The sequence below is a fragment of the Neoarius graeffei genome, chromosome 26, assembly GCF_027579695.1.
Source record: "Neoarius graeffei isolate fNeoGra1 chromosome 26, fNeoGra1.pri, whole genome shotgun sequence".
NCBI classification, from domain to species: domain Eukaryota; kingdom Metazoa; phylum Chordata; class Actinopteri; order Siluriformes; family Ariidae; genus Neoarius; species Neoarius graeffei.
Window position 1 is genome coordinate 38,290,552 of NC_083594.1, and position 27,321 is coordinate 38,317,872.

General features: G+C 40.7%; 1 protein-coding gene across 6 annotated transcripts in view; it reads left to right on the forward strand.

Moving 5' to 3' along the window:
* The window catches only part of plekha6 (pleckstrin homology domain containing, family A member 6), a 182,183-nt gene that overhangs the window by 84,780 nt on the left and 70,082 nt on the right, over positions 1–27,321 (forward strand). For 5 of the 6 annotated variants that reach the window (XM_060910803.1, XM_060910804.1, XM_060910805.1 and 2 more), the window contains exon 6: positions 15,371–15,471. In XM_060910803.1, the coding sequence (XP_060766786.1) occupies positions 15,371–15,471 (101 nt within the window). Of the gene's footprint in view, positions 1–14,728; positions 15,258–15,370; positions 15,472–27,321 lie in introns of those variants that run through there. The other variant, XM_060910808.1, reaches the window with a different exon arrangement.

Consider the following 27,321-nt stretch of genomic DNA (forward strand, 5'->3'; position numbering starts at 1 on the left):
ACAAAACATTTTTCCACTAGCCTCCTGGCTTGTCCATGTGATCTTCAGCAAACTGCAGATGAGCAGCAATGTTCGTTTTGGAAAGCAGTGGCTTTCTCCTTGTAACCCTGCCATGCACACCATTGTTATTCAGTGTTCTCCTGATGGTGGACTCATGAACTTTAACATTAGCCAATGTGAGAGAGGCCTTCAGTTGCTAGAAGTTACCTTGGGGTCTTTTATGACCTCGCTGACTATTACACACCTTGCTTGTGGAGTGATCTTTGTCGGTTGACCAGTCCTGGGGAGGTTAACAATGGTCTTGAATTTCCTCCATTTGTACACAGTCTGTCTGACTGTGGATTGGTGGAGTCCAAACTCTTTAGAGATGGTTTTGTAACCTTTTCCACCCTGATGAGCATCAACAACGCTTTTTCTGAGGTCCTCAGAAATCTCCTTTGTTCATGCCATGATACACTTCCACAAACATGTGTTGTGAAGATCAGACTTTGATAGATCCCTGTTCTTTAAATGAAACAGCGTGCCCAGCCACACCTGATTGTCATCCCATTGATTGAAAACATCTGACTCTAATTTCACCTTCAAATTAACTGTTAATCCTAGAGGTTCACATACTTTTGCCATTTACACATATGTAATATTGGATCATTTTCCTCAATAAATAAATGACCAAGTATAATATTTTTGTCTCATTTGTTTAACTGGGTTCTCTTTATCTACTTATAGGACTTGTGTGAAAATCTGATGATGTTTTAGTTCATATTTATGCAGAAATATAGAAAATTCTAAAGGGTTCACAAACTTTCAAGCACCACCGTAGTTCAATTTATATCACGCCTTTCTCACACCTAAGGTTGCTTTACAATTAGGAAAAAAAACAGTCTCCACCAAAAAAGGATCAAGATGTAATTCCAATGGCGTAGCTACCACAGTCCCACCAAAAGGCACACGAAGATAAATTCCACACCGCCTGCACAGCCGCTGTGATGATGCCAGGCAACATTGCTTCGAACACTGTGCCATGGATCCACAAAGTGAGCACAGAAGCATCGCTGCACAGAGCGCTGGCATGTCCCAAACCACTTGCACAGCCACCACGACACCACCGGGCAACCTCGCTTGGTACACCACACCAATCACAGAAGTGCTGCCCCATAGAGCACTGATGTTAAAAAAGTAACAAGCTAACTGCAGTCCATAGCAAGGAGCATTGGCATCACCCATGGCGGACCAAGGCCTGGAGGGAACCTACGCCACAACCGGCGGACAAAACAAACAAACAAAAAAAACCCATCAAACTACACTGTGTGCACAATTATTAGGCAAGTTGTATTCCTGATGATTAATTTTATCGTTGAACAAATACAGTGCTCTCAGTCAATCCAAATTGTTAATAAACCTAAAACCAGAATGATTAACAAAGGAAAGGGGAGTTTAGGCCTTCTCAGGGGAATATATAAGTGTGCAGAATTATTAGGCAACATTTAGTGTGCAGAATTATTATGCAACTAAATGAAAAGCTTAAAGTTTCCCATCTCACTTGTTTATTTTAATTTTCAGTGTAACAAATAAACAACTCAGAATTAACAAATAAACACTTCTAGCATTTCAAGAATATTCAGTGACCAATATAGCCACCCTTCTTTTCAATAACTGCCATGAGCCTTCCATCCAGTCTGTTAGTTTTTTGATTTGTTGACGATCAACTTTTTGTGCAGGAGCAACCACGGCCTCCCAAATGCTATTCAGAGTGGTGTATTGTCTTCCCTCGCTGTAAATCTCATGCTTAAGAAGGGGCCACAAGTACTCAATAGGGTTTAAGTCAGGTGAGGAAGGGGGCCATGTCATTACTTTGTCATCTTTAAGGCCTTTGTGGGCTCGCCAAGCAGTGGAGTACTTGGGTGCATGTGATGGTGCATTGTTCTGCATAATAATCATGGCCTTCTTGAATGATGCAGACTTCTTCCCATACCACTGCTTGAAGAATGTATCTTTTAGAAACTGGCAGTAGGTTTGGAAGTTGATGTTAAGTCCATCTTCAACCTGAAATGGTCAAACTAGCTCATCCTTAATAATAGCAGCCCATGCCATTACCCCTCCACCACCTTGCTGGTGTCTGAGTCAAAGTGCCCTGTGTCCATTAGTTATCCAGCTATGGGCCCATCCATCTGGTCTATCCAGAGTCACTGTCATTTCATCCGTCCATAAAACCTTTGGAAAATCTGTCTTCAGATATTTCTTGGCCCAATCTTGACATTTCAACTTGTGAGTCTTGTTTAGTGGTGGTCGTGTTTCAGCCTTCCTTACCTTGGCCATGTCTCTGAGCACCGAACACCTTGTCTTTCTGGACACTCCAGGTCAGTTGCAGTTCTAGAATATTGTGGCACTGGAGGATAATGGGTTCCTGGTAGCTTCATGTTTAATCCTTCTCAAGTCTTTTGCGGTTAATTTGTGTCTTTTCTTCTCCACACATTTTTTGCGACCCTGTTGACTATTTGCAACAAAACGTTTGATTGTTCTGTGCTCACATTTCTATAGCTTAGCTATTTCAAGAGTGCTGCATCCCTCTGATAGGCATTTTACAATTTTTGTCTTTTCAGTGTCTGTTAAATCTCTTTTTTGGCCCATTTTGCCTGAGATAAAGAAGCTGCCTAATAATTATGCACACCTTAATATAGGGTATTAATTACTTTAGGTCACACCCTCCCTCATTACACAAATAAATACCACCTGAGAATGCTTAAATCCAATTAGCATTCAAGTGTATCTAGCTTGCGGTTGGAAAACATGCATAGAAATAATGGTAGGGTCAGAGTACTCACTTGCCTAATAATTGTGCACACAGTGTATACAAACACAAAAAGAAAAACAAAGGGAGGGAAAAAAAGACAAATAAAATGCTCTGATGAGAAGTGGCAGACAAAATGCGCACAGCATACTCTCAACTGGAAACAGAAATGACTGTTTAGTTTAAGCTGCTCAATTTGTATTTTTCTTGCTACAGATCCCAGGATGCTCCCATGCACGGTTTTCCATAGGTCTTTTTGTTGAATGGATTCATTTGAATATACAGAAATGAATTGCATATCTTATCATTTATAATTATATAACTTCAGACTAGTTTCATGATACTATAGATTACTGACATGCCTCCATATGAATTTGAGTCACACATCACAAGTGAAAGAGATGAAAGGGCAATTAAAAGTGGGCATTACTTAGCCATGTTTTTATGGGTAATGTCATGGCTGGTCAAATGTGCATTTTACTCTGAAGGTTTATGAGCTGATTGTAGAGCATCTGTCCGCAGACAGCCTTCACACAAATCTCGATTATGGTTTGTGTGTGTGTGTGTGTGTGTGTGTGTGTGTGTGTGTGTGAAGTGCTTCTCATTTTGACTCAACCATGAAAGTCATGTGAACAGCCCAGCCTCTGAGGACAGATGTCATCTAGCGCCTCCCCCAATCCTCTACCAATCATAGTTTTTCCACTCATGGTCATGAAAAATTTGCTGTCCAGTGGCTGCAGCTTAAATTATGATGTAGAAATGATACTTTATATATACAGTGTGTGTGTATATATAAACAAAGTCATTTGTCACCACAGTCCTGTTGGTTAAACTAAAGGAGAGACACAAGTATTGGTAAAACACATCAAGACACAAAGATGATGGTACTTAGTTCTTGAAATAAATGTGTTCTGCAATTATAGAGATGTTTTTACACTCAAATATTATTTATATTGAAGTGAGACTGAATGTTCATTAAATCGCTAAGAAGTGTCGTTTGTGGTTATGTGGCATTATTGTGGACATGTTCACCATAGTGTTGTAATTCAGATCTTATTTAGTGCCCCCTTGGCTTGGTGTGTTTTCTATCTCCAATGCAGCTCAGTTGCTGTTTGATTTTTTTTCTCTCCCGCACTACATAGCAGCTCAGCCTACACATTTAAATCTGCCTTGGTGATTCATATTATAGTCTTTTGAGTGAGATATTTTAAAGCAAGCACTAATGGCGCACTCGTTAAATGAGTGGGCCTGAAGAGGAAGTGTAGGCTGAAAACTGGCATGCAGGTCGGAGTGCTATGGGATCAGCTGGAGGCTTGATAGTGTAAGCCAGGCTTTCCCAACGCTCATTCTCTTTCTCTCTATGTATTTCTCTGAGTCAACTGAATCCTCAGCAGTGTAACACTCACTGCCTCAACATTTACCTGCTCATTCTTTTCATTGAATAAATTGCTGTGGACCTTTTAGTGTTCAGAGGTGTCAGTACAGAAAGTTTTGGGGTATATGAGAGGATTCTGTAACTAATCTGTTGAGCCTCCTGGTGCTCAAGAGTTCTATTAAACAAAATGCAGTTTTCATTTGAAAAAAGAAAAGGTTTACTGGTGCAGTGGTTATCAGTGTTGCCTCACAGCAAGAAGGTTCTGGGTTTGAATCTGGCGGCTGACTGGGAAGTTTGCATGTTCTTACCATGCCTGTGTGGGTTTCCTCCCACAGTCTAAAAACATGCAGATTAGAGCAACTGGCTACTGTAAATTGCCAATAGATGTGAATGTAATGTAGTGTGAACGAGTGTCTGTGTCTCTGTGTTAGCCCTGTAATAGACTGGTGACTTGTCCAGGGTGTACCCCACTTCTATCCCAATGTCAGCTGGGATTGGCTCCAGCTCATTTGCAACTCATAATGGATAAGTGTTATAGAGAATGATTGAAAGCTCAGGTGTATTCGTCTTTAGGACTATAACTGTGTGTGTGTGTGTGAATATTGTTCTTGATGAACAAATCAGATGCTCGATTGGTACTGCGAAACCCTATGTGTGCCAAGAAAACATTCCTCACACAATCACACCTCCACCACTAGCCTGAATTGTTGACACAAGGCAGGTTGGGTCCTATAAATCTGACTGTACCGTCGCAGCAGAAATCACATTTCATCAGAACAGGCAACGTTTTTTCAAATCTTCTAGTGAGGTAATGAGAGGCATCCCCTGTGTCCCTTTATCCGCTTTGGACTGAGAGCAGATCAGGCCACAACATTTTGCTCCAGTCACTCCAGTCTGGCTTTCTACACTGTTTTCATATTCAGAACACTGATCTGTTATGTCCTATGTTCCTTCAAATTCAATAAAAGTGAAACTGCTCAGTTTCTACATTGGTCTAGCCATCCATTTGTAAACAATGAACCAAAGAACCCTTTGTCTGTAACAGACCTACCCTCTTTATAAATCACTGTTGATGTGGTAATGGCGGTATCAGGGGGCAAAAGCTTCCAAAATCCTTCTTCTCTTTCATCTGACCTCACACTTTCTTTTCTCTAAACCTCTGAGCTTGTTAAACCTGCTCTAACACATGGGAATACCTGTGCTTCCCCTCCTAATACTGACTGTTTGAACTCATACGCTGCTGTTCCCCAAGGGAAAGAATCCTGTGAATTTGATCCTGAATTTTTACATACTGTACAGTGTCTTGCAAAAGTATTCATCCGCCTTTGTGTTTGTCCTGTTTTGTTGCATTACAAGCTGGAATTAAAATGGATTTTTGAGGGGTTAGCACCATTTGATTTACATAACATGCCTACCACTTTAAAGGTGCAAATTGCTGTTTTATTGTGACACAAACAATAATAATAATTTAAAAAAACAACCCAGAAATCTGCAGTGTGTATAGGGATTCTTTCATATGAAACCCCTAAATAAGAGCTGGTCCAACCAATTAACTTCATAAGTCATATAATTAGTTGATTAATTCAAGTTAGATAGGTTGTGCTGGTGTAAAACAATCTTCAAGTTATGCCACAGATTCTCAATTGGCTTGAGGTCTGGACTTTGACTAGGCCATTCCAAGACATTTAAATGTTTCCCTTTTAACCACTCCAGTGTAGCTTTAGCAGTATGTTTAGGGTCATTGTCCTGCTGGAACATGAACCTTCATCCCAGTCTCAAACCTCTGGCTGACTCAAACAGGTTTTCCTCCAGAATTCCCCTGTATTTAGTGCCATCCATCTTTCCTTCAGTCCTGACGAGCTTTCCTGTCCCTGCAGATGAAAAATATCCCCACAGCATGATGCTGCCACCACCATGCTTCACTGTAGGAATGGTGTTCTCAGGGTGTTGGGTTTGCACCACACATGGCATTTCCCATGATGGCCAAAATGTTCAATTTTAGTCTCATCTGACCAGAGAATCTTCTTCCATTTGTTTGGGGAGTCTGCCACATGCTGTTGGGCAAACTCCAAACGTGTTTTCTTAAGCAATGATTTTTTCTGGCCACTCTTCCATAAAGTGTCACTCTGTGGAGTGTATGGCTTAAAGTGGTCCTATGGGCAGATACTCTCATTTCTGCTGTGGATCTTTGCAGCTCCTTCAGTGTTATTTTTGGTGTCTTTGTTGTGTCTCTGATTAATGCCCTCCTTGCCCGGTCTGTGAGTTTTGGTGGGCGGCCTTGTCAGGTTTGTAGTGGTGACATATTCTTTCCATTTTACTACAATGGACTTAATGGTACTCTGTGGGATATTCAAAGTTTGGGATTTTTAATTTTTTTATAACCCAACCCTGAGCTATACTTCTCCACAACTTTGTCTCTGACCTGTTTGGAGTGCTCCTTGGTTCTCATGTTGCTTGCTTAGTAGTTTTGCAGAGTCAGGTTCCTTCCAGAACAGATTGATTTACCGGTACAGTGGTGCTTGAAAGTTTGTGAACCCTTTAGAAGTTTCTGTATTTCTTCTTAAATATGACCTAAAACATCATCAGATTTTCACACAAGTCCTAAAAGTAGATAAAGAGAACCCAGTTAAATAAATGAGACAAAAATATTATACTTGGTCATTTATTTATTGAGGAAAATGATCCAATATTACATATCTGTGAGTGGCAAAATTATGTGAACCTCTAGGATTAGCAGTTAATTTGAAGGTGAAATTAGAGTCAGGTGTTTTCAGTCAATGGGATGACAATCAGGTGTGGCTGGGCAATGGGATGACAATCAGGTGTGGCTTTTTATTTAAAGAACAGGGATCTATCAAAGTCTGATCTTCACAACACATGTTTGTGGAAGTGTATCATGGCACGTACAGAGGAGATTTCTGAGGACCTCAGAAAAAAGCGTTGTTGATGCTCATCAGGCTGGAAAAGGTTGCAAAACCATCTCTAAAGAGTTTGGACTCCACGAATCCACAGTCAGACAGATTGTGTACAAATGGAGGAAATTCAAGACCATTGTTGCCCTCCCCAGGAGTGGTCGACCAACAAAGATCACTCCAAGAGCAAGGTGTGTAATAGTCAGTGAGGTCACAAAGGACCCCAGGGTAATTTCTAAGCAACTGAAGGCCTCTCTCACATTGGCTAATGTTAATGTTCATGAGTCCACCATCAGGAGACCACTGAACAACAACAGTGTGCATGGCAGGGTTGCAAGGAGAAAGCCACTGCTCTCCAAAAAGAACATTGCTGCTCATCTGCAGTTTGCACGTGGACAAGCCAGAAGGCTAGTGGAAAAATGTTTTGTGGACACATGAGACCAAAATAGAAATTTTTGGTTTAAATGAGAAGTGTTATGTCTGGAGAAAGGAAAACACTACATACCAGCATGAGAACCTTATCCCATCTGTGAAACATGGTGGTGGTAGTATCATGGTTTGGGCCTGTTTTGCTGCATTTGGGCCAGGATGGCTTGCCATCATTGATGGAACAATGAATTCTGAATTATACCAGAGAATTCTAAAGGAAAATGTCAGGACATCTGTTCATGAAGTGAATCTCAAGAGAAGGTGGGTCATGCAGCAAGACAATGACCCAAAGCACACAAGCTGTTCTACCAAAGAATGGTTACAGAAGAATACATTTAAATGTTTTGGAATGGCCAAGTCAAAGTCCTGACCTTAATCCAATCGAAATGTTGTGGAAGGACCTGAAGTGAGCAGTTCATGTGAGGAAACCCACCAACATCCCAGAGTTGAAGCTGTTCTGTACGGAGGAATGGGCTAAAATTCCTCCAAGTTGGTGTGCAGGACTGATCAACAGTTACCGGAAACATTTAGTTGCAGTTATTGCTGCACAAGGGGGTCACACCAGATACTGAAAGCAAAGGTTCACATACTTTTGCCACTCACAGATATATAATATTTGATCATTTTCCTCAATAAATAAATGACCAAGTATAATATTTTTGTCTCATTTGTTTAACTGGGTTCTCTTTATCTACTTTTAGGACTTGTGTGAAAATCTGATGATGTTTTAGGTCATATTTATGCAGAAGTATAGAAAATTCTAAAGGGCTCACAAACTTTCAAGCACCACTGTATACAGACATCATGTGACACTTTGATTGCACACAGGTGGATCTTAATCAGCTAATTATGTGGCATATGAAGTGAATTGGTTGGACCAGCTCTTATTTAGGGGTTTCATATGAAAGGGGGTGAATACCTATGCACACTCCAGATGTCTGTTTTTTCATCTTAATTATTGTTTGTGTCACAATAAAACAATTTGCACCGTTAAAGTGGTAGGCATGTTGTGTAAATCAAATGGTGCTAACCCTCCAAAAATCCATTTTAATTCCATCTTGTAATGCGACAAAACAGGACAAACACCAAAGGGGATGAATACTTTTACAAGACACTATATGTTGAAAAGTTGCCATTTTTGAGCTGCTGTTAATTTGACTGAACCAAACCACAGGAAAATTTTGCTGGGCAAAGCAGTGAGATGTAGGCTAGTGGGACAAGAATGATCCTGAGACCTGTCTGTCATCATGATAAATACAGCCTGACAAACTAAATCACAAATCTAATTGCAAAGCTAATCACACCAACCTTGTCATGCACTACTAATTACAGTATTCAGAACATTAACTAAGAACTGAGGTTGAATTTAAAAGAATCTAGATTGTACTAAAGAGGAATAAACTGTTAACTCAGTACTCCAGCCTGCCTTAACACCCGCATAAAGTCCATAAAGAGCATTTTCCAGTTAAAAGGAATTCCTTCACGTTTTTGGTTTTTGCATCCAAAAGCTTCCCAGTGTAACAGAATTTTTTGCCAAAATTTTTATGAATGCTCTGAATTCATGGACAATCTGGAAGTCACTCTTTCCCAATGAGGGTGACTCTTTCAACATTGAATTGTAGCTCAAAGTGGCCTCTAGAAGGCCATGAGGCATTAGGGGCTCGGGAGTAATGGTGGACTACAAACTGGGTTTATGACTACTCATACCCCATTTTGACCAACAGGGAATGGGTTATGTTGTTGTTCGTGCACCAAATTTTAAACCGTTCAGAGCATTTTGATCAAAAATAAATTAGTTCAGAACCTGAAATGTTGGTTCCCAGCTGGAACCAAAATATAACTAGTTTTTCCAGTGCGAACTGTGATGACATCAGTGGGCATGCCATTTGTTTGGAGAGGAAGTGGAGCACAGCAATGGAGAACACAACAGAAAAGGATACATCTTCAGAAAAAAATGGACTGAAAACAAATATCTGCAATAAAAGAACAAATGCTCACAGGTAATCAATGTGCACCGTAATCTTGATACTACTGTTTACTCCCATTGTGAATTGTGCAATGCCCTCCGTTCATGATGCATTCTTGATTACAACGGGTCTGCTCAAAACTGGTGAAAACATGGGCTGGCTCACTAGCTGGGACCAAGGTTCAAAGAATCCTGAATGGAACCAGTTCAAGAACCCGTCCCCTGTTGGTCAAAAAGGGGTAAAAGTGGTGTCTGAGGATCCCTGGGGTCTATCAGTCAAATCCAGGAGGTTAGGAATAAAAAGCTGGTTGGCTATAATAAATATTCAAAATATTATGGTGGTACGGTGGTGCAGTGGTTATCACTGTTGCGTCAAGTTCTGAGTTTGAACCTCATGGCCAACTTAGGCCTTTCTCTGTGGACTTTGCATGTTTTCTTCATGTCTGCATCAGTTTCCTCCAGATGCTTTGGGTTCCTCCCAAAGACATATGGATAAGGCCAACTGGCTACTTTAAATTGGTCATAGGTGTGAATGTGAGTATGAATGGTTGTTAGATTAGTGATCTGCCCAAAGTGTACCCAGCCTCTCAGCTGAAATCAGTTGGGATTGGCTCCAGCTTCCCCCATGACCCTGACAGATAAGCGGTATATAATAGATGGCTTGATTATTGCACAGCAGCACAGTGGTGTAGTGGTTAGCACTGTTGCCTCACAGCAAGAAGGTTCTGGGTTTGAGCCCAGCGGCCGACGAGGGCCTTCCTGTGTGGAGTTTGCATGTTCTCCTCGTGTCTGCGTGGGTTTCCTCTGGGTGCTCTGGTTTCCCCCACAGTCCAAAGACATGCAGGTTAGGTTAATTGGTGGCTCTAAATTGACTGTAGGTGTGAATGTAGGTGTGAATGGTTGTTTGTTTCTGTGTGTCAGCCCTGCGATGATCTGGTGACTTGTCCAGGGTATACCCCGCCTCATAGTCAGCTGGGATAGGCTCCAGCTTTCCCGTGATTCTGCACAGGATAAGTGGTTATGGATAATGGATGGATGGGTACCAATAATTCTGGATTCAACTAGTATTGTTAATGACCACAGCAGGATTCCAACCTTCCTGTTTGTACTTTTACATTTTTCACACAGCAGTTTAATCTAAGGTTATAAAGTAGACCTAGGCCACTAATGGTTTCACGGATGGTCTTTTGCTCGATCAGGGCTCATGCCCTCATTTCGTATTTTTATTTTTTTTTTTATGATTCAGCTCAGCAGACTTATAATTATGTGTGGGAGTCCAGCGAGGCTTGTGTTGATAGCATGATTCAAACCTGTAGACTTTGCCTGAGTCTGTCTGGCTAATTATTTTATTCTCCACCTCCTCTTTTCTCTTCTGTGGCGATTAGAACCAGATCACTGATTCTGTTTTTTGTCTTTCAGAGTTAAAAGAATTTAGGAATTACACTCACTGTCTTGTGAAAATAGTGGAAATAAACAAGAGACACTGTAGTTTTTAGTGGACAGTGGGTGTAGTTGGACTTCACAGTAAGAGATTTATTTCACTTATATGCTTTGGTTCATCTTGCACAATCTCTTCAATCTCCACAAGTTGATTTGTCCCTTAAGCCAGTTATTTAATTATATAAACGAATTACTGAATGGAAGCGGAAGCTCACTCCAGGAGGCTGAAGTTTCTTTTCTTCCATAAGTTCAGTGACTTCTTGGGACGCCACTGGTCATTTATGCTTTGCTTAAATACTGATCAGCTAAACACTGAAGCTGGCTGCTGTCCATGCTGTCTCCTTCAATGTGCTTTAATTTCCTGGGTCTGTCCCAGTGTTGCCTTATCGTCCCAATTCCATCTCCCCGGCTGTGCTGTGGAAAAGAGGGAAGGAGAATGTGTGACAGAGCAGTTTAATGCCTCGATTGTCATTCCAGCAGGGGGGGGGTTAGTGAAAAATGGAGCTCTTTGGTTGTCACAGAAGAAATCAAAGCTGTCTGCCAGCTACAATGGAAAAGAGGGGGGCATTTGTTAATTTGTGACAAAATGATTCGGATATTTGAGATGTGTAGATCACGGGTAATGAGTGTAGTCAACACTGTAGAGATTGGAGTTGCATGCCAGCTATGAAGGAGAAGAAAGAAATGAAATGTGTGTGTGTGTGTGTGTGTGTGTGTGTGTGTGTGTGTGTGTGTGTGTGTGCGCGCTCTTTCACAAACAAGTCAGCTTGCCCCGTCCTGAAATTGAATTAAATCCAGAATAGCGAAGCTTTGCAAATAGATGCATTCAATGGCAAACAGTTACAAAAATGTAAAATGTTTTCGTTCAAGTACTGACAACGATGTAAAAATGGTTTATATTTTCATAACTCAGTGCTCAGTGCATTTTATTTGAGGGCTGTTTTGATTTGGTAGAATTTTGGAGGGTGAGCTTTTCATACATTCTTGATATTATGAAGTTCAAGATGGCACAGCCAGTTTTTTGCTTGTTGAATCCTCAACTCAGCCATTAGGAGAGAAACCAAAAAGCTGATCTGGGGTAAAAATTCAACATGAGTTTCTCCTGGCTTTTAGCCAGAAATGAGTTTTGGTCAGAGCATGTTGCATGCTCATCTCATCTCATCTCATCTCATCTCATCTCATCTCATCTCATCTCATCTCATCTCATCTCATCTCATCTCATCTCATCTCATCTCATCTCATCTCATCTCATCTCATTATCTCTAGCCGCTTTATCCTTTTCTACAGGGTCGCAGGCAAGCTGGAGCCTATCCCAGCTGACTACGGGCGAAAGGCGGGGTACACCCTGGACAAGTCGCCAGGTCATCACAGGGCTGACACATAGACACAGACAACCATTCACACTCACATTCACACCTACGGTCAATTTAGAGTCACCAGTTAGCCTAACCTGCATGTCTTTGGACTGTGGGGGAAACCGGAGCACCCGGAGGAAACCCACGCGGACACGGGGAGAACATGCAAACTCCGCACAGAAAGGCCTTCACCGGCCACGGGGCTCAAACATGGACTTTCTTGCTTTGAGGCGACAGCACTAACTACTACACCACCGTGCTCCCCCTATGTTGCATGTTATGGTCTGAAAAAGAAAAAAAATCATTTTAAAAGAGTTTCTGTTTTAACTGCTATTTGTCATTAAAGTGATTGATAAAATATTGACACACTGTTTTACAATTGTGTGTGCACGTGTATAAGTAACAGGTTTGTAGCCTGCATGTGACATTGCAGGAGTGTGTAAAAGTGTATGATCTACATGTGTGAAAGGGCCCTGGAGTCTTTTTTTTTTCTATTTGCCTCCCTGCCTGAGGTTTGTAGGTGTTGTTTTTCATTCCAGTAATTTGTTTGACTTTTCTTGTAGGCGATTTGTGCATGAGTTCTACAGTACAGTGTAAATTAGTTTGTGGTTTAACAAGTTGGTGGTCTGGTCTGAAAGCCTGTGTGTGTGTGTGTGTGTGTGTGTGTGTGTGTGTGTGTGTGTATATATATATATGGGTAGATTCTTAAAACGTGTTCATTTTCCAAATTAAAGGCCTTGCTAAGTATAACATTGTGCATTATATTATATAGTAAATGTAAATGGGATTCGACAGAGTCTTCTTTAAATGTTTGAATTATTTGAATTCATCATCTACATCCCTGCTCCTTTTTTCTTAAATAATTGAATCTGTTTTGAAAAATTTGTTTGGCTGGCTAATTAGCTACCTGTCTGTCTGTCTGTCTGTCTGTCTGGCTAATTAGCTACCTGTCTGTCTGGCTAATTAGCTGCCTGTCTGTCTGTTTGTCTGGCTGGCTAATTAGCTGTCTGTCTGTCTGTCTGTCTGTCTGTCTGTCTGTCTGTCTGTCTAATTAGCTACCTGTCTGTCTGTCTAATTAGCTGTCTGTCTGTCTGTCTGTCTGTCTAATTAGCTGTCTGTCTGTCTGTCTAATTAGCTACATGTCTCTCTGTCTGTCTGTCTAATTAGCTACCTGTCTGTCTGGCTTGCTGGCTAATTAGTTACCTGTCTGTCTGTCTGTCTGTCTGTCTGTCTGTCTGTCTGTCTGTTTAATTAACTACCTGTCTGTCTGCCTGCCTGTCTGTCTGTCTGTCTGTCTGTCTGCCTGCCTGCCTGTCTGGCTGGCTGGTTAATTAACTACCTGTCTGTCTGTCTGTCTGTCTGACTGACTAATTAGCTACCTGTCTGTCTGTCTGGCTAATTAGCTACATGTCTGTCCATCTGTCTGTCTATCTCTCTGTCTGCCTGTCTGTCTGTCTAATTAGCTACATGTCTGGCTGGCTGGCTAATTAGCTGTCTGTCTGTCTCTCTAATTAGCTGTCTGTCTGTCTGGCTAATTAGCTACATGTCGCTCTCTCTGTCTGTTTAATTAGCTACCTGCCTGCCTGGCTGTCTGGCTTGCTGGCTAATTAGTTACCTGTCTGTTTGTCTGTCTGTCTGATTAATTAACTACTGTACCTGTCTGTCTGTCTGTCTGCCTGTCTGACTAATTAGCTCCCTGTCTGTCTGTTTGTCTGGCTGGCTAATTAGCTGTCTGTCTGTTCTAGCTACATGTCTGTCTGTCTGGCTAATTAGCGACATGTCTGTCCATATGTCTGTCTGTCTATCTGTCTGTCTGCCTGTCTGTCTAATTAGCTACCTGTCTGTCTGTCTGTCTGTCTGTCTAATTAGCTACCTTTCTGTCTGTCTGTCTGTCTGTCTGTCTGTCTGTCTGTCTGTCTAATTAGCTACCTGTCTGTCTATTTGCCTGGCTGGCTGGCTAATTAGCTGTCTGTCTGTCTGTCTGTCTGTCTGTCTGTCTGTCTGTCTGTCTGTCTGTCTGTCTGTCTAATTAGCTACCTGTCTGTCTGTCTGGCTAATTATGTGTCTGTTTGTCCTGGCATGAAAAAGGAATATAAATAGAGTAGTTTTCTAAGAGTTACTTTCAAGGCTTACACTTTATACTTGCATACTAGCATAGAAAAGTTAATTTTAAAAATACTACATTTAAACAATGGATCCGTGTGGACTCCCTGGATTGTGTGTGTGTGTGTGTGTGTGTTCTGGGTGTTTTTTTGTTCACAGTCACCTGTGTGTGACCAAACTCTTGCTTTGTACCTGTGACTGGAGCAGGTACAGTACATACTTGGGTGGATGCCAGCAATCCTGAAATACTGAATCACCAGAATCTCTCTCTCTCTCTCTCGCTTGCTCACTCGCTCGCTCACACACACACAAAATCATCTCCCCACCCATCCTCTCTTTCTCTCTCTGTCTCTCTCTCTCTCTTTGTCTCTCTCTCTCTCTCTCTGTCTCCACAGACACACACACACATTCATGCTCTCTCGCATGCTCTCAGAAGGGCATCCATTTCCACGACAGCAGCAGCAGCACCAATAGCACTCAACCCAGAAGACCAAGGGAGGAGGAAAATACGAGAGCACTGAACCTGAATCCTCCTGCCTGCCTGCCTCACTCACTCGCTCGCTCGCTCCCACGTTTAAAAATTAACACAGCGCTGCATTATTTAGATAACCCAAGTGCTTCAACCGTTCATGCTCCCTGGATCCCAGCTCGTTCTCTCTCACTCGTCCCTGTCACTCCATGCTGTTGCTCTGGGAAAGCATGCACCTTGTGAACACTGGACTGCTGGACTAAAATGGATATCTATATTGAGATTCACCTGCAGTTGCTCTGGAGTTTACTTTTCCATTCTCACTTCACTGTATTGCTGCAGCAGCTCAGAGGAACTCCTAGTGGAAAGTGACTGTGGCTCAGACGTGGTTTGTGTATTAACAGCGGTCCCTGTTTTGCTGTGGGTTGGATTGTATTTTTGCATTTAAAAAAACCTTGTGCATTACGAGGAGTGTTTTTGCAATCCTAATCTCTTGGGGTTTGTGTGTGCGTGTGTGTTTTCATGCCATTTAGACGAGAAAGAAGAAGTTGTCTTGGGCAGCCTTCCTCTCCTCAGCTTTAAGATAGGATCAATCCAGGCTTCAGACAACATCAGCCGCAAGTTCGCCTTTAAGGTGAGTGAATGCTGGGGTTTCGATGGGGTCAAAGGTTCGAGGGTTTGTGTGTTTGTGTGTGTGTGTGTGTGTGTGTGTGTGTGTGTGTGTGTGTATTTATATCTTGGTGGAGACCAAATATCCCCATAAGGACATGAATAGTTAAGAGTTTTGACCTCATTTAGCTGGTCTCCACAAGGAAAACTTCTTCTTCTTCTTCTTCTTCTTCTTCTTCTTCTTCTTTTTTGCAGCTTTAAAAAAAAAAGCATAAAAAAATAGCATAGCATTTATTAGCTGTTTTAGGAACTATCCCAGTGGAAGGTTGTTGAGAAAAGGATAATAAGACAAAGTGACACTTTGTGATGAGGCTGCAAGCTTTTTGGGTTCATAGTGATCTGAGGCAAGTAGTGATTTCTATTATTATTATTATTATTATTATTATTATTATTATTATTATTATTATTATTATTATTATAAACCACGGTATTATACTAAGTACTGCTGTACTCTATGTGCTAGACATTTTAAAACAGGGTACACTAGATTATTAAGAAACAAACACATCAAGCTAAATTTTTATTTCTACATTACTTACGCAAAAAGCAAACTTCTTACCAAGTCTGTTTTCAAAAGAAAAAAGTTTGAACATTGCTATTCATGTAATCTTTCTGCTTTGTCATTTAACATCACAATAATTGAAAACACACATCTAGCTAGGATTGAATACTGTATGGAAAACCATGATATGGGTCTGTATGATTATCATATATTTAAATTTTCCACTCCGATGCAAGTCCTAAGGCTTGTTTTTGATTCGTCTGTCATCTGTTTATAGCAGAACAGGTTTTCCCGGTGTACAGTGACAAGTGAGCTGTTGTGCTGCTGTGTGTACTAGTTTAGTATTTCCTCGCCCAGATTCGGAGTAAGCCCTCATAATGGAAGTGTGTTACACTACATTCATATTTTACACTAATAGACAGCTCGTTGATTTGGCTGCGTCAGGTGGTTCGGAGGGAAAACATTAATGAGGGGGAAACTGGGTTAATATGTACAGTGTGTTTGATGTTTGACTATTAGCTTAACCACTAAACACAGGTTATTAGCAGTGTGTCGGATTAATAATGACAGCCGCTGCCTTCGGTAAAGGAGCAATGATGGTGTATCCACAGGGAAATATCACTGTCGGACATGTCATACGAGACTCCAGGTGTGTTCCATGAGTTGCCTCGGCATGTGAAGAATGCAAAACTGTGTTGTTTTTGAATTGGGTTCTGTTTTTGGTTTTGCCCTCGAGCTGTGTAGATCTCCTCAGGCGCAGGGTGGAGATGCTTCCTAATGAGTTTGCGCAGATTCACAGGAACTTCTGATGAAAAAGCTTCTTTTTTTGAGGCCTCTCAGTTTTAGCCAACCCACAGTGGAGGAGGAGGAGGTCAGGAACTCTACGTTGGTGACCTTTGACATGGCCTTTTTTTAAAGGATCTGAGGGGTGGAGAAGCGGAGAAGGGGTGGTGCTTCAATTAAACCCATTTGAGGATATTTCCTGCCTCCTTGAAAGGAGTCCTAAATCTGATTTATGGCTCCTGGAGTTGCAGAAGGTATAAAAGTGATTGTTCATCTGAAACACACCTTTACGTATAATATGCCATGTAACAGATGATCATGTGTGCGTTAAAAATAAGCACTGACTCATAGTCATTACATTTCTCATCTCTGTGAGAGCCTTTTCTATTTATGAGGTGTGCTAACAAATCGTGACGTGTCCAGAGACGATGCGTCACCTCCCTCCAGCCAGCATTTTTTTATTTAATTTACACACAAGGTTAATAATTAAGCAAGATGTGGCAAGACATTGTGTGCTGGCTATGTGTGTGTTTGGTTTTAATCCATGCACAGAGGTGAGAGCCAGGCATAATCGAAAACGCTTTGACTGCCACCACTTCCTTGAATCAGGTTGCCTTAACAATAACTCGAGCAGCACCTCCAGCATCTTGCGCTCCTTACTCTGGTTGCACGTATACAAATGCAATGTCGTCCCTTCTGTCTGATCATAGTTGGACCAGAACTGAAGATGAGCCCTGAGGCTGGTGAGGATTTACTTCCTTGTTTTTGAATAGATGGGATATCTGGTTTCTGACAGTAATATTTCAGTATAATGTAACTTATAAGGCTTCATGCTGGCTTTGTCACAGTTTCATGGAATATTTTGTTCCTTTAGGTTTGGGCCGCATATTTTGTTACCAAGCCAAAAAACATTATACTGTACATTGCATTGTATATACGTACACACCCACGACACTGTACTGCTCTCTCTGCTTTCTGACTGTACTTTTTTCTTTAGCTCCTTTAATCATTATGCTCCCTTTCATTTTCTGTCTTTTTCTTCACAAGTTGAATCTAAGTATCACACACACACACACACACACACACACACACACACACACACACACAGAGAGAGCGTCGTCCTCCACCCCAGAATAGCCCTGTTTGAATATTAATGAAGAGGGGTTGCATAACTGCTGGGTGGTTGCTCCCTCTCCCTGTCTCCCTCTTCCGGCTTTTCAGAGCAGGAAGAAGCCAAATATAAAAAAAAAAAGCACAGGAAGCCATGTGTAATCATACCATCTCATTAATGACTGGCTTGCTGTGAAATGCTGATGGATCTGTTTTTGTAACTACAGTTGGTTTCGGAAAAAAAAAATCGAACTTCAGAGATTTCTGTTGATGTTGTTGTTATTATTCATAGTCAGTAAGCTGTGAGGCATGTGACGTCCGGCTTTATTGAGTTAGAACAAGTCACACGTGAAGAGAAGACCAATGCAATCATAGCCCCTTGTTATTAACTCTGATCCTGTGGCCAAGATTGAAAGATCCCAGATTTGTAGTGCTGATAAATGTATTTTTGCATCCAACGGAGTGATCTGATTCTAGAAGCCTTCTGCAGAGAATGTTTTTTTGGTTCAGGCCCACAATGCAGTCCCGTCCCAAAACATGGGTGACGAGCTGATAGGGAACAAGCTGCAACTTGTTTGTGTGACACTGATTTGTACTGACTTGAGACTGATGGCAATGATGGAAATCTGTGTCACACCATCATAGACTTTTTCCACTTCACATTCACAAACAAGAACTGAGCAAAACATGCTGCAATAATCGAGGTTATAGGTGGAATTAATTTCTACCATTTAGGACCAGAACAACAGTAATAGTAGTGTAATGACAATAAAAAAAACAACAACTGCATTTAGAAGAGCAACAAATCCAGCATGATAGAAGTGCTTGCCTTGTTTCATTTGTCTGATTGACTGTTTGATCACTTAATATTTTCATTGTAAACAATACATCTATGTCGTGTTCCCAGAGTTTTTATTATCCCCCCAGCATATAATGCAGGGGGATATAACTATCGCTCTGTCCATCTGTCTAAACATTTTAGTTTCCGGAGCATATCTCAAAAACTATTAGAAATTTTTTTCACGAACCCTCACAGTTATGTTAAGTGGCTAGATGAGTTGTGCCTTTTGACATTTTGGGATTTCCGTGATTTTTATTTTTTCCGTATTTCCATGGCAACCAATTCAACTTTGGAAAATTTAGAGTGGGGTTTCATGTGGGGGCTGGGGGGATATATCATCTCCTAACGACTCCTGTTTCAACTCAGTGTTCATGAACTTAAAAATACATTGGACAGAAAACCATAAAAACCTTAAAATCAGCAGGTTATTTGATCAGTAAACAAAACTATTTCTCATTTGTGCTCCTGTTATGCCTTAAAAAATAATTTTTAGTCCTTTTTTTTATCCCCCGCTGGCAGAAAGGCCTGAACCTTCTGAAATCAACTCCTCTCACAATTTTTGGAGCAATTTCATGAAACTTGGCAGGATTCTTTGTTATATATTCATAATATGCATATTGTAATTTGGTTAAATTGGGTCACATTTTACCAGAGTTGCAGCCCTTGATTAGCAAAATTATAGTTTGACAATTTCATGAGTGTGTTTTCCTTCTGAAATCAACTCCTCTCACAATTTTTGGAGGAATTTCACGAAACTTGCCAAAAGGCATTGTTATATGTCGGTAGCATGTATATTGTTATTTTGTTCAATTCAATCACATTTTACCAAAGTTACAGCCCTTGATTAACATCCTTGTACTTTTACAATTTCATGAAGGTGTGCTTGCCTTCTGATATCAACTCCTCTCACAACTTTTGGACGAATTTCTCGAAGCTTGGCAAAAGGCCTTGTTATATGACGGTAATACGCATATTGCGATTTATTTTCGTTTGTGAAAATTTTCCCAGAGTTTTGACCCTTGATTAAATAACTTGTACTTTGACAATTTCATGAGGGTGTACATCAGGGGTCTTCAATCCTATCCGCAAAGGGCCGGTGTAGCTGCAGGCTTTCATTACAGCCAAATTGGAGGCTCACTTGATTGTTGATTGGAGACGAGGGTGAAATGATTAAACAAGTGAAATCAGGTGTAGCTCCTGCTTGGTTGGAATGAAAGCCTGCAGCCACACTGGCCCTTTGCGGATAGGATTGAAGACCCCTGGTGTACATTCTTCTGAAATCAACTCCTCTCACAATCTGTGGAGGAATTTCACCAAACTTGGCAAAAGGCTTTGTTATGACAGTTATATGCATATTGAAATTTTGTTTAATTTGGGCAAATTTTACCAGAGAGTTATGCCCTTGATTATTAACAAACTTGTACTTTGGCAATTTCATCAAGGTGTGCTTGCTTTCTGAAATCAACTTCGCTCATAATTTTTAGCCGCTGGTGGCTGAAAGGCTGAAGGGGGATTATGTCATGGCGATGTCCGTCCATCCGTCCGTCCCAGGAAGGGTACTCACCTTCTGAAATCAACTCTTCTCACAATTTTTGGAGGAATTTCACGAAACTTGACAGGATTCTTTGTTATATGTCGGTAATACGCATATTGCAATTTCGTTCAATTCAGTTGCATTTTACCAGAGTTATGGCGTAGTTGCCAGCAGGGGATACTGTGTTCTCAGAGCACTCTTTTTTTTTTTTTTTTTTAGAAATATGAGCCTTTGTGTAAGTTGAGAAATAAAAATAAAGAACAACAAACTACTATTGTTTCTCTTTCTGTCTCTGTCATAATTTCTATTGATTCCAATCTTGAACAGGTTTCATATGCAGAACTAGACCTTGTGGTATTGGACTGGTGGCCAATCCAAAAGGTATAGATCCAGTTTTCTGGTGCCAATTGATTTGTTACATTATGGAGTCGTAACCTGCCCTTATATAACACTGTTTTTGTGCATCCTTACATTTCTGGCTTTTCGTGGAAAAATGATTGAGATGTGGATGATGATGATTATGGTTTACAGGTTACAGAAAATCACCAGTGTTTAAAGCCCTGTGGGTGTAACACCAGATTGTAGTGTTAGACCCAGACCCAAGTGACCCAATAATCTTGTGAAAGCTCCACCAAAGTGGACATTAATTTGCCATATTTAAAACTAATTCATTCCTTAGTGCATCCTCAGTAACCATTCAGGGTCATGTTGGATCCAGAGCCTGTCCTGGGAACACTGTGTTTGAGGCAGGAATATGCCCTGGACCATAAATCATGGTTATTTGAAGTTGGTTGATAATTAGCAAATGACCCAGTTTTATCTCACCAATTCTAGGGCACTTCATGTTGCTGAAATCAGGATGTTTGCCCAGTGGGAAGGGCTGTGATGGCCTGAACTAGCTGTACTGTTCCCAATCACTTAAGACTGATGTCCTAGGGCTGCTGGTAGAGGAGTAATGTCTCTCTTTTATCATTCACGTGGGCATGTCTATTTATACAGCATAGATCAGCTCTCAGGAAGCATTCTGACACAGGAAGGAGGTGTGTACGTGCATGAGACAGACAGCCAGAGACTGAACACACCCATGCAATCATTCCTTCAGAGTTGCCTAGTCATTATTGGCCACAGTAATCAGTAATTACTCTTGCCTTTATATTCTTGTTTGCACTCGTGTGGATGACGTTGTCAACACATTAGCGCATCGAGCAGATTTTGGCCAGCAACTCCCTTGCCTTGCGCTGCGAGTTTGTAAGTCTCCAGCTTTTTACTCACAAGGCCAGAGGTCTGTCTTAATTGTAGTACTTTTGATGCTGGATGGAGCAACAGGAGCTAGTAAGCACTGTAACATTTGGGAATAGGTGGAGCAAACATCAAGTGGCGTCATTCTCTCCAGGTTTTATTTATCCATGCAGACTCCATCTGTTGTTGTTTCTGCTGCATTAACCATGCATGACTAAAGGTATATACCTGGGTGGAAAGAGGGACAGACATGCTGAGAGACTGACAAGGAAGAGGGTCAGCTCAAGGATCTGGGAAAATCTGTTGGATTAATTTTGGACATTGATACAACAACAACAAACAGGTTGGCAGGTTTTTTTTCCTACCTTTAATAGAACTTGATTCCTCAACTTTGAGAAGGCATAAATATAGTTCACCAAAATTATGGTTTTTTTTTTGTTCAAGTTATGGAAGAAGCTTGTATAACAAATGCAGTCAGTGTGATGAAAGATGTCTAAAGCCTTGCTAGCGGTTTGATTTCATACATTCACACAATGAATGACAAGCATCGATCAAAATGTTGCCGTAAAAAGACCTGACCAACTCTGACCATCAAAATAGCCATGATGCACTCGTGCCACAGTTCGATTTCAAGTTCTTGCTTTAAAGTTAAAAAATGCTTTAACTTTACATGTGGTTGATACATGTTACATGCAAAACAGAAACATATTTCAGTTCATGAAAGCCAGTTCAGGAGGTGAGCCAGTCGATATACGGATCTGGAATGATTGACAACTGTGCAGGTGTTTTAAACACTGCCATATCGCTTGACTCTCTGAAAGCTGCACCCTTCCCCTAATCTCACATTAGTGTTTTCCTGCTTGATAGCAACGCTGATAGCCTCGCGCTCTGGCAGGGTAAATACCAGGTGTTACTCTATCAATTTATGTTTGACTTGGCTAATGTTAAAAATTCAGCCAAAAATGGTCAAAACAGGAAAAGAAGAAAAAAAAATTCAATAGGCCAGCAACAAAGTGGAATACACTATGCTTTATTATTATACATACAGGACACTTTTCTGATGGAATAAAAACATGTATTCTGTTCCCTTCTAGTGGGTTCCATTCATTTAGTTTAATAGCACCCAATATTGTTAATATATCACTTATCCTACGTATCACTCTACCCAATGGAGAATGAGCGTTGAATATGATTTATGATATTGCATGGTTGTCAAGGAGGTGTAGTGGTTATTACTGTCATCTCACAGCAAGAAGGTTCTGGGTTCGTGCCCAGCGGCCAGTGGGGACATTTCTGTGTGGAGTTTGCATATTCTTCCACGTCTGCGTGGGTTTCCTCCGGGTGCTCCGGTTTCCCCTACAGTCCAAAGACTTGCAGGTTCGGCTAATTGGTGGCTCTAAATTGATCATAGGTGTGAATGTGAATGATTGTTTGTCTCTATGTGTCAGCCCTGTGATGATCTGGCGACTTGTCCAGGGTGTACCCCACCTCTTGCCCATAGTCAGTTGGGATAGGCTCCAGCTTGCCTGTGACCCTGTACAGGATAAGCGGTTACAGATAATAGGTGGATGGTTATCAAGACAACATGATGTTACATGTCAGAGATGTAAAACTTCTGGGCTAGTGAGCAACTGTGACAATTTGTAAACAAACATGGCCGCCAGGTTTCCTTGTTACAAAGGAAGGAAAGATACGGAAGATTTTGAGAGAATTTTGAAAGAGAAAGATGCATTGAACACCTGAAAGGGATGTATAATAATAATAATAATAATAATAATAATAATAATAATAATAATAATAATTATTATTATTATTATTATTATTATTATTATTATATTGGTTGGCTTTTTTGTGGTATATCAGATATATTCCATTCAGCTACTCATCTTCGACTTGTTCGATACCATGCTAGCTGAATGGAATATATCTGATATAGCACTCAACGCCAGCCAATATTATTTAAATGTTTAATGCTAATTAGAAAGTAATTATAAGTGCTGCTCTTCTGTACTAGTCAGTGCAGCCATGTTCAAACAGCATGGTAGAAACTGGAGTTTATATATATATATGTGTGTGTGTGTGTGTGTGTGTGTGTGTGTGTGTGTGTGTGTGTGTGTTTTACGGTAATCACCAGGCAAGCAGTAGCACCCTCACTGCCAAAAGTGCCTGCTTGTTACTGTAAAACCCTGTATATATGTGCATTACAGTTTCGACCTTATACAACTGACCTGTGCTGTGGAAGGACTATACTGACAACGTATGTTGTGATGCATTGTTTCTCGACAGGATTAGCAGGTCTGTAGTAGAAAAGGCTACCACACACAATCGCAAGACTGAGAAATCCTTTAGTGGATGTGCTGCAGAACAAAGAGTCAATATGCTATCATCCTAGCCACAGAAGTTGAAGAAACCAATCCAATTTTAATGAAATTCTGTTCTACTCACAGTATCTCCAGACTCTGACTTGTTCTCTGTCCAGAATTATGTGTCTTTGTCACTTTCTCTGTCAGACGTGCTGCAGTTCATTTCCTCAAGATGGAGTGCACCTATCATCGTCTGACAGGATTTCTACCAGTTGGAAAGGGAAAAGAGATTATTTATGGCTGTAGACTGGGAGAGATTTTCAGTTTTATGAAAAATGTGGAGCCAAAACGTATTGACATTTCAGAAGACTGTCCTTTTAAGAATGCCCTATTGCCATTTCCTGGGAAGTAATAATAATAATAATAATAATAATAATAATAACAACAACAACAACAACAAGTGTTGCCAGGCAAAACAAACCTTGCCCGGTAGCACTTATGATGAATATGAAGGAAGATATCACGAAAAAAATAGGTACCCTATGGGTACATGTGGCTACTGCTTATAAATAAAATTGTTTTCTGATACCATGTCCGTACAATAAATATAGCATTAGTCTATGAGGCAGTAGCCACAGAAATGAAGCGTAATTCAAAAATGAACAATTTAAAAATCACAGAAGTACAGTAAAATATACCAAGTGTCTGTACTTTATATTATTCTACTCTTACCTCTTACAGTTTTTGAAACTGAAACCTCTGAACCAAGGATGACATACACACACTGTCGCCATGACCCAAACCCTTATTTCCTGGAAAAGGCCTGGTGCTAGAGCTCAGTGGAACACACTTTCCCTCTGTAATAAGCATAAACATGTCTGAATTCAATTTCTTTCGTCTAGTCTATTTATTTTGAATGGTGAACTGAATTGTATACACTCACTAGCCATTTTAATCAGAACACGTGTATGTGCATGCGCAGTGCGCGATTGTTGCACTCTTACAGCACGATGACGTAGTGGCTAGCGCCTGTACATGAGGCAGGAGCCACAACAAAAATGATTTTGACCTTTTTGGTGACCTTGACTGGATGACCCTCAAAATGTTGGCGGTTCTATTTGAGACCAACGCCCATCTATCCTTAAAGTTTCATGAAGATTGATCCAGTAATATCGTTTACAAAAAAACAAAGAAACCCGACCAAAAACAATACCTCGCCCCCTGGTGGACTCTGTCCCGGGCGAGGTGGTAATAATAATAGTAATAATAATAATAATAATGCAGTTAATCTCTTATACATAGGTGAATAACTTGAAGCTATTTTTTTCTCTTTTTTATTTTTTAAGCTCAAATTAGGATAGGTTTTCATTCTCATCTCATTATCTCTAGCCACTTTATCCTGTTCTACAGGGTCGCAGGCAAGCTGGAGCCTATCCCAGCTGACTACGGGCGAAAGGCGGGGTACACCCTGGACAAGTCGCCAGGTCATCACATGGCTGACACATAGACACAGACAACCATTCACACTCACACCTACGGTCAATTTAGAGTCACCAGTTAATCTAACCTGCATGTCTTTGGACTGTGGGGGAAACCGGAGCACCCGGAGGAAACCCACGCGGACACGGGGAGAACATGCAAACTCCACACAGAAAGGCCCCCGCCGGCCACGGGGCTCGAACCCAGACCTTCTTGCTGTGAGGCTCTCTCTTTTTACTTTTTAAGCTCAAATTAGGATAGGTTTGGATTTTAATAACCCTTTGGTGACTGACCCCTTGAAAATGGTTCCTCCAGGAACCATGACATTTCAGTTGTCAAGACAACGGAAAAACTAAAATACAAATACAAATACAAGAGCATTTTGTTTTGTGCACAAGAGCATTGTGACGTATCTTTCTGTTTTTGTATTTTAGTTTTTCCGTTGTCTTGACAACTGAAACGTCATCGTTCCTGGAGGAACCATTTTCAAGGGGTCAGTCACCAAAAAATATTTGCATATTTACATATTCAGATTTTTTTTTCTTAACACAATTTCGTATTTTTATAAAGTTTTATTGTATATATATCCAGCCAAATTTTAGATAATAATAATAATAATAATAATAATAATAATAATAATAATAATAACAGCAACATTTCAGATTGTTTGCTCTGAAAAAAATGTTTACTTCCTCCTGCTGAATAGATGAATAGTGTAGTGCTTATTGTTGCCAAGGACACTCCTCAGCGACAGTCCCATTAGAACAAGAAAACATTTGGCACTGCGTAAGACAACAGGCTCAACTCAGATTACCAGCATTCTGCTTCACACATCGTAAAAAACAAAAAAACAGGCCAGGCTTCATGCCATCATCTCTTCATCTTCTACTTTGTTTGTGGTGTGTTGCTATAGTCTGCCCAAAACCGCACTATTCCAGGGAGTCAGTATAATACTGACTGTGTACCTTGAAGGAAAGCCACAGTTGTGTAACATAGCTTATATAGATTTTTCCGTTCCCTTGCAAAACACTTGCACGCAAACGCTGTTTTTTTGTTTCTGCCTCATCTCAGGTGGATATGAGCTTGGAATCCCTCTTGGTTTCTATCTGATCCTCCCGTGAGAGACACTGAGCACACATTTTTGAGAAAGCACCACTTGTCTCACACACGCCAGGGAATGAAGATGTATCAGACATTTCTTTTCACAGTCTGGTGATGACTGCAGTCTTCATTTTGGCTATAATTAAGATCTGGTGTTTATGTATAGAGCAGCAACAAGACAGCAAGTTAATGGCTATTTTGTATGTTTTGGATGAAGGTGCTCAAAGCCATAATCAAAATACGAGACTGACAAGTGAAATATCTAGATACTATATATCCTCTTTAGCATTTTAAATGTTTATATCGACCTATTTTTATCACATTTTGCTGTCCAGTTCAAAAGCACAACACACAGCTGACCTCAGTGTGTGACATTAGTCAGTGACACACTGGTTGTCATGTCTCCTTACACAGTTTTGTTAAATGCCTGTTATATTATTTGCACCCTAACATTAGAAGTCATGCGTGCGTGTGAAGTCTTTTAGAATGAGTCAGTGAGGTGTGAGATATGGGACTGTATGGAATAGGAAAAAGAGACTGCCACGTTTTAAAGCTAGACAGCCTTTCAATTTCACAAAATCGGTGAAATTTAGGTCCCTTTGAAATTTGGTCTTTGTGATATATGTTTATTTCTGTAATATCTAAAAAAAAAAAGGCCATTCTGTGTCTGGGAAGTTATTTAATTTGAAGGGATTCCTGAGCAAATAATGTGCGTGAAATTGCTCGTTTTGCGCAGTCAAGTAGACAGAGGAAGTCCGTGTGCGCATGCGCAGGTTTACCTTCTTCTTCTTTTTGGGTTTTACGGCAGCTGGCATCCAGTGTTGCATTACTGCCATCTACAGGTTTACCTTGACCGTGCACTGACAGTTACATCATTCTGTCATTAAATGAACAGCTGATCACACTGAGGTGCTCGCTGACCA